The sequence below is a fragment of the Anneissia japonica genome, unplaced genomic scaffold (assembly GCF_011630105.1).
Source record: "Anneissia japonica isolate Jap-2015-1 unplaced genomic scaffold, ASM1163010v1 scaffold288290_len239259_cov183, whole genome shotgun sequence".
In the NCBI taxonomy this organism is placed as follows: domain Eukaryota; kingdom Metazoa; phylum Echinodermata; class Crinoidea; order Comatulida; family Comatulidae; genus Anneissia; species Anneissia japonica.
This window is the reverse complement of record NW_022746555.1, coordinates 33,535-41,824: the sequence shown is the minus strand read 5'-3', so window position 1 is coordinate 41,824 and position 8,290 is coordinate 33,535. Positions and strand designations below refer to the sequence as shown.

The 8,290-nt window shown below is 37.5% G+C and overlaps 1 protein-coding gene across 1 annotated transcript; it reads right to left on the bottom strand.

Moving 5' to 3' along the window:
- Window positions 1-529: 529 nt before the first annotated feature.
- On the bottom strand, window positions 530-8,074 carry LOC117120247. The gene is made up of 9 exons (XM_033265263.1): window positions 8,035-8,074; window positions 5,976-6,047; window positions 5,476-5,547; window positions 4,841-4,923; window positions 4,574-4,609; window positions 3,815-3,887; window positions 2,679-2,847; window positions 2,322-2,516; window positions 530-1,821 (listed from the first exon to the last, which is right to left on the bottom strand). The coding sequence occupies exons 1-9, from the start codon at window positions 8,047-8,049 to the stop codon at window positions 1,394-1,396; spliced, it is 1,143 nt and encodes a 380-aa protein (XP_033121154.1). The 5' UTR covers window positions 8,050-8,074; the 3' UTR covers window positions 530-1,393.
- Between the last annotated feature and the right edge of the window lie 216 nt (window positions 8,075-8,290).

Sequence of the window (8,290 nt, the reverse complement as noted above, 5' to 3'; positions counted from 1 at the left end):
CAACAATTTGGCATGTAAAATTAGATCGACTTAAAAATTATTCGACTTAGATTGTCATAACAAAATCTCACTATAGGATTGAACACCAATGTTTTTTTTTTTTTGTATTTCCCACTTGTTTCCTCAATAATGGTACTGGTATAGGCATTTATAATGCGCCTCTTCCTTGAGCTAATAAAGCCAGTTTTTATTTTCCCTAGTCATTGGGTCTGCATGCTCAAGTGTTGCTGCTGGTAATCAGCGCAGGAGCAGGCAACCCCACCAGGTACCCAATTATACTCCTAGCTGGAGAGAAGCAATGCAGATTAAGTGCATTGCTCAAGGACCGAAACCAAACCGTTCCCACAATTTGAGAGTACAATATTTTTTTCTCAATATTTTTAACATGGGTAGATTGTTATGTAACAATGTTTAGCTTTAGCAAAACAAGGCACCACTATGAATATTTTTGTTTAAAACATGATGTTTGTGAATTAAATTAAAAACCATTTCTTTTTAAAGAGAAAGCATCATCTATAAAAAAAATGTCCATTTGTAAGTAGGTACTGTAATCTAAATTTGACTTTATTTTTACTAATTGTTTTTCATTTTGTCAGCCTAAAACGCTGGACTTGTGTACTGAGATATACGTTGCTTAAAATAGCAATTAAATGCGCTATAACACTTAAACAATTTAATAACCTACGTACACTGAACCATGGAGATCTTGCTGCCCACATTCTATCTAGTCCAAAACTAGTGGTACCCATTGTGTGCACTGAAAGGAATATATATATTGTTAACATTTGGTATCAGCTGCTCTCCCTGTGGGAGGGCTGAAATCAGCGCACTATCTTTCAAAGAGACGTTTAAGCAGTTGGTTCTCAATTTAAAACAGGAAGGGCCCAACTGAAAATCGTGCCAGTACCAGTGTTCACAATGAATATATCTAATCCTGATGCCATTGTTGTAGGTTCACATTTAAATAACTCAATATAGTATTCTTTAAAAAAAACCTGAAATCTCCGTCTTGAGGGTGGTTTTGACACCAAGTGTATGACAACATTAGATGTACTGTAGATATGTTCGTAGAGAGACTATGTGTCATCAGGTCATGAGAAAAAAGTAATAAGACAGAACGTGCAGGCAATGTTATGACCCAGTGGTGGGTCTGACATGTCGGAGAGCAGGTCCGAACCATGGGGATTACTAGATCAGGGCCCCAGAATAAACATTCTTGGTAAGGTTTATGGCTTAGTATGGCCCAAAATAATGTTTTTGAAAGGCAATTTCCGATGGGGAATCTCACCCGCGCCCCCCCACCCAATTACAGAACTTAATCTAAAGACTACAAAGGAATGATCGAAAGTTAGATTTTTCTATACATCATTAATTCACCAGAATTTTTGATCAATTAATATTTATATGCAACTCTTTGTGTTAATTTATTGCTAGAGGTGCGTTGATTACTGCTCTGTGGTTGGTTGTAAATGTTTGGTACATTTGGTTGTTGGTAGTTCTCGGTGGGCTGGCTTGGCTGTGATAGGTGCTCATACCTTGCTTGTTGCGCATAATAAGGCTGTTGGGCTGGTATCGGTTGCTGGAGTGGCTTGGATTGTGGCCGATACCCAGGTTGGTTGTGCGCATAGGTCTGCAAAGGCTTAGTCGACTGTGTAGCCTGTTGTGCCCTGGGTCTGTAGGGTTGCTGTTCTTGGGGGTGGGGAACCTGTGGCCCATGGGTTGGGCTGGCCTGGACTGCTGTTTGTGCAGCTTTCAGTTTTTGTGTTACCAGTAGAAGATCTTGGAAGTGGCGCTTACTGAGTTCTCTTAGATCTTCTGTCACTGAAGATAAAAGATTAAAAAACATTCAAATTTTATTTTACAGAATCATAAAACAGAAAAAAAAATGTAGATATTCAGAAAAATTCATCATGTTGTGTAAATATAATATATAATACTTTGTAGTAAATTAATTTTTAATTTTGATGTTCAATTATCGAAGCTTTTGCCATGTTGTCAACATGACCAGTGGGGTCATCCTTAAGCCAGGCATGATTCTATGAACGCAACATCACAACGCGCATGCAAGGGATGTTTTTAATGACAATCTATTCAGACTGCTATAAAAAAAATCAGCGGACAGCATTGCGTCGTGTAGCGCTCGCAGGGATTGGAGTTGGATTCGTCATACAACCATCGGTCAACGCAGTGAGTGCCCAGCTTTAGTTTACAACATAACAAAAGATTGTAAGAAATGCTCCCAACGATACGTGTATTATGTCTAACTAATGCAGCCAGAGTTCACTGTAGCATAACAATAATTTAGTACATAAAACATTTACCTAATCCACTGTAACGTTTATCTGCACCATGGTCCAGCACCTTCTGCAATAGGTTCACCATCGATCCCGTCGCAAGAAAGCGTTCCTCAAGGTCTAGCATGTACAAGTAATTTGTATCAACTGCAAACGGATTGCGAGGAGCCGGTAGCGTGTTGATCTTCACAAGCTCAGCAACAATGTCCCAAACATGGATGTCTACAGGAAGAAGATAATGAATATAAAAATAAAAATTTAAAAAACTTTAAAAATAATAGTTGAATAAAAAAAAAAAAAAATTTTCCTGGTGAATTAACGAGCACAATGTACAGTCTATTGGATGGTACCGCACAGCATCTACACTCACTGATTTCATCTCACCTTTATCATTCCAGGCTGTTGTTGACTTCAATCTCAGCGGACTGTCTTTGGAAAAGCGTTCATTGTCTTTTGTCAACTTCACTAATCTATCATGGTTGCTTCGAACCCACACATAAGGACACGAGTACCTGGCATAGCCAGCCAATAAGAACAGTGTAGAGGTATCATCCTGCAAGACAAATTACAAATTAACGTGATGTTAAAGCTGTATTGGCATTAAAGTATAAACAATTGAAGACCAGCATATTAGTGTTTGCCAAACACTGGGGCTTAAAAATCGGGGTCAGTCAGTTGATAATTTTTTCCCTAGTATATATCATCACACATCCAAAATAGTAACAGCAGGGCTAAAATTTATAGTTCCAGATTTATTGAGGCTTGAAAGTAGAAAGCTGATCCTAGATTTTATTTCCTTATTATAAAATCCACAAATTTAGAGTTTAGTGCATTACCAGTAATAAAATTATGGGAGATCTTACCAAAAAATGAGGCACTTAAACCAAAAATTAAGTTTATAATATATTTGAATAAATCATATTTTAATTTGGTTTTCAATGACTTTCATAGGATAAGTAATGTAATTAATGTAACGTAATTCGATTTATATAGCGCTGTATACCGGTGTCTCAAAGCACTTGAGGTGTGGACTAGCTCATACAGTAACTTTCTTCTCCCTTAAGAGTCTCTTCATGTCTGAGCTACCCAGTAAACCGGTACCAGCTTTCTCTTGTGTGTCCACAACAGGGGCTGTATGAACCAGTATAATAGGATAACCCCTTACTCGTCTTGAAAGATGTACTTGGTTCATTAAAGTGCACATGAGCCAAATTTTGTACACTGGGCCTACAGTTTGTAGCCCTTATTCGAGAAAACTTGTTCCATCAACCGGAACCATACGCGAGCGTGCCATTCGAACCAGTGTTGATATTATGGCTGTACCATGCGGCAGCCCTGCCTCAACCGCTTTTCCATTCAACTCGCCAAGTAGATTTTGAGATGAGAGCATTTCAACTTTACGCATGGGAATCAAATTATACGACCGGAATCAGATCTGCATGAAAAAGACTTTAATATTGTAGTAAGAAATCTCACTTAAGATGTGTCTTATTTTGAGGAGTGATCTCATATATACTTACAACCGGAGCAATTTCACGTTCACTGGGTGAAGCTGGTGGAAGTCCAACATCCATATAACCATACCCACTCAACCTTCGAATAAATATATGTTATCATTAAATAATTATAATTTTTCAAACTGCATATACTGTACATTTTTACACCTAAAAAAAAAGTGACAAATAAGATGAGAATGTGGGATTTGAGTTTGTTTTTGGTTGTGAATAAATGACATTTTGGTGAGGAAATTACAAGCACAAATATTACTAAACCGAAGTAAAAATCACTGTGCATGTTTAGATGTTAAAAAGGTGTGTTTGGTGTTTGGTCTTGAAAATAGAAACTGAGGGTGATTGGGACAATATGTTTAGAGGGGAAGTTCCAAAAAGTGGCAACTGAAAATAAAATTGATCTGTAGGATTTGGTGTTAACGCAGGAACAATTAGCAAATTAAAAGGGGGAATATTTAGAAAGGAGATTAAGTAGGTAAGTGGGCTGTTGGAGCCGCAGTGCTTTAAATGTTAGTAGGAGGACTTATTCGTGAGTTAATGGGAAGCCAGTGGATAACAGGAGATGTGTTGGCCCAACTGTTCCATTTCATTTTAGGGGTGTCCTCACTATATACAGAACTGGCAAGAGTTTACAAAACAGAGGTTAGAAAAAAAAACATTGAAGTTTAAGTTGAAACAGGATATGAACCTATGACCCTGGAACTGGAAGGCAAGTACCATGATACACCTCCACTCTTAAGTAAGACAGAAATAATTATTTGCACTCACGTTTTTTGCGTGTTATGTGACAACATTAAAGAATTCCTGAAAATACACAAAAAATAAAGAATAAATTAGACAAGGTTTTTGTCATGGATTTTATTTATTTCTGATGATGACATAATTAATGTCGAAATATTGAATCCCAACACGATGGCGTGTATTTCAATACTTAGAGTATGTTTTATACTTTCTTATCTGAGATTAATCAGTGGATTTATTTAACTTTATGCAAATTTCATTTTAACATGAATATACCCTTAATTTGAGACTTACTGGTCAAATGGCATATCTGATGAGTTGAAGCTTCCACTGTTGCTAATCTCTTTTGTGTTTGTTGGTGACATACTTCTTGGGGTCTATAAAACAAGAAAATAAGTAATCTGTGCGAAATTGGTTAACGTTAGCATCAAGTCTGTAGAAAAAAAAAATGAGTGACCAACCAACACATAGTGAAAATTTTCAATACAACATTTTGTTTTTTGGCCTTAAACTTTTCACTGATAATAACAAAGATATCATTATAATACTATAAGTATAATGGAGTGAAAGTGATGAGTCTTGGGGCGGATGCACAATTTGGTAGTAGGGTGAAATTCAACACCACCTCAGCCAAACTATGGTTGAGGCTAAGGTGAGAAAATTTTGAGGATATGGACCTCAAGGTGTCCGGAAATTGCATTCTCATACTTTTAAAATCTTACCGATACTATATTTTCATTGATAAAAATAATCTATAAACAATACAATACAGCAATTATTTTTCTTAATACAATTTAGGGGGGGGGGGGTGCAATCCCACTGTCTGCATCCACCCCAGCAGTCCAACTTTGGAAATTACTTGTGTAGAGTGCTATATAAATACCAACATATAATTATAATATTAATTACTAATTTGTCTTTTTGCTTACCAATGGCTCATTAAGAACTTTACAAATCATTTCTTCTCTTCCTCTCATGTAGCATGAAAAATATTTGAAACCCTGGAAAGGAAAGAAAATAGATTGTATAATTAATGGATAAATAGATTGGGAGGAGCCACTTGCAGTAGATGTGGTTTAATTTAATAACCGATACAGCTGTGTAGACTGAAGCAATGCAGATAAAGTGCCTTGCTCAAGGACACAAGCGAAATTCACAGCAAAGTATTGAAACCCTGACATCAGGGTTGGTAAACCAAACCATTCCGACTGCGCCAACCCACTTCCACCAGATATCTATTTATATGTATGTATGTTTTTTAATTACTTTTCTTTTAACTTTTGTATTTTATGTAACTGTACCACTTTGAAAAACAGTACACAAGTACTGAAAGTGCATGCAGTAGAAAGACAGAATAAATAAATAAAATAAAATTTAACAAAGCATGATGCATCAACCAAATGTAAGAGTAACATTTTATGGTACTTGCCTTCAAACAACCAAACCTAAGAGCTTCTGCTAAGAACAGTGTCAAACGTTTCTTCACAGCCTTTTCTCTTTCCTGCAAAAACAATTACGTACAAATACATAACCAGAGGTGACGGAACTAGGGGGTGCTGTGTTATGGAGAGTAATGTGTGACCGAAAATGGTCTGCAGTCAGTTGGTTGTTACCATGCGCCAGTGATGTTGGAGTATATAGTACAGCAATATGAAACTATTATGTAGGCCTAATGAATGAATAAAGTTGAGAGTTTGTCAGGTAGTGAAATGATTATTTCACATTTTAAGAGCTCCCTAAATTCATAAGTGTAAGCTAAATTACGGTGATTAATTTAATTAGCGAAGATATGGAGACAATTATTTCGAATCACTCTTTCCAAGAGGGGATGCAAATGCTTTGTGAAAATGAGTACATCGCGGTACTCATTTTCACAAAGAAATACACACAACTGGTTAGCTAACAATTATGTCAATGTTACATGAACACCTGGGAAGGAAGGTGCAATCACGTTGTTACCTAGCAAACGTCTGTACTGTATGGGGGAGGGGCTCCTGATGTACTGTGTAGCGGGGGACGATGAGGCATAAGACTAGGCCTAGGCCTAAGACAGTGGAATTATATGTGATAGAAAGTACAGATAGAAAGTACAGTGGAATTATATGTGATAGAAAGTACACTTTCGGAAGAAAAGGTGACGTACCTAGCTTATGACGTATGCATGCTAACTAATGTGAGTGTGACGTCACCAAAAAATGAATATTTTTTATTATAACCAAAATATTAATAACTACAAAGTTTCTGGGCGTAAATAGCCTTAATATGAATGAAGGGTTGCTCAATCTCCTTGCCATTCAAATTACAGCTCCTACTGATGTCTCGGTCGAGAAATACGGGTAACTGAAGTTTTTCTCGCAAATCTGACTACAAAACCATATCCAAATTTCACGTTCCACTTTTGACCCTGAGTTGTGCGTCGCACTTGTCGCTGAGGGCGGCGTTCTGGGAACCCTGCGTCTAGGCCTATTTACTTAGTAATTGCGATTAAAATTATGACTAGCTAGTTCTAGGAGGCCTACCATAGGCCCTATGTTATATTACAATCAGTGGCTTAGCCTAGACACCACCTAGGCCTACCAAGGGCCTACGCTTTCTAGTCAAAACAGCAATAAACTAAAACAGCAATACGTCAAAACGGCAATGACCAAAATGGAAAAAACCAAAAAGCTAACACTTTTTTACCAGAATGGCAATGGACCAAAACGGCAATAGGTCCTAAGTCAAAACGGCAATAAACCAAAAGGGCTACACTTCCAGAATGGCATACCGCAATGGTAATTGGCAAAAAGAACACGATTAAACATTGAAAGCGGGAAAAAGACCACATGGCAATATTTGATTTGCCTACAGGTGATCGGACCAACTTCAAGACGATTCGGAAAATTATAAACTGCGGCCTGTGCCCAGCGGCGCTTGCTCTTGGCATTTGCTATTTTCTCCTTTGCCATTTTGTTCTATGCCTATGCTATGGCCGTTTTGGTACTTATCATTGCCGTTTTAGTCATTGCAGTTTTGACCTGCTACCAGGCCTACTACTAGTACTGGTTTAGGTAGGCCTACATGCATTGCAATCATATTAAATATTATTACCGTATATATTATTATCATAATCAGGTCTAGCTAGTTGATAGGCTAGGGCCTAGCTTAGTAGGCCTATGCCTATACAGGAAGCTGTTTGTGCAAGGTAAGAATCACTAAGGTAAGAAAGGCCTAGGCTAGGCCTAGCATAGGCTAGCTAGTAGCTAGGCGCCTAGTTAATTAAGGCTTGGCCTAGCCTAGGGCTAGGACCTAGGCTAAACTCTAATAAGCCCAGTCTCCAGCCTACCTAAAGAAAGGCCGAATTAGATTGCGACCACGTACGTTTTATTCATAAATTTACACGTATAAATGTTTTGAAAACAATATAAAATGTTTATTGAAAAATGTAAATCTAAAAAGTACGTAAAAGTGTGTAGGCTTAAGTATCCTAGGCTAGGCTACTCTCTTACCTTTGCGGCCGCCATGCTTTGTAGTTACAGTATCTCTCTTCTTGCAAATTAGAACTATGGAGCGCTGAACGTGCAAATATCCGAGGCGTGTACAGTGTCATAAAATTAATATAAACATGAGCAGGTTCATGAATGAAAAACACTAAAACGGTGGCGCAGATTTCAACAGCTCTCTCTAATAGACATACATTTAAAACAATTAACCTCCCATGTACACACATCAAAGTCGATTTTATAGAAGGACAGTTTCAACTTT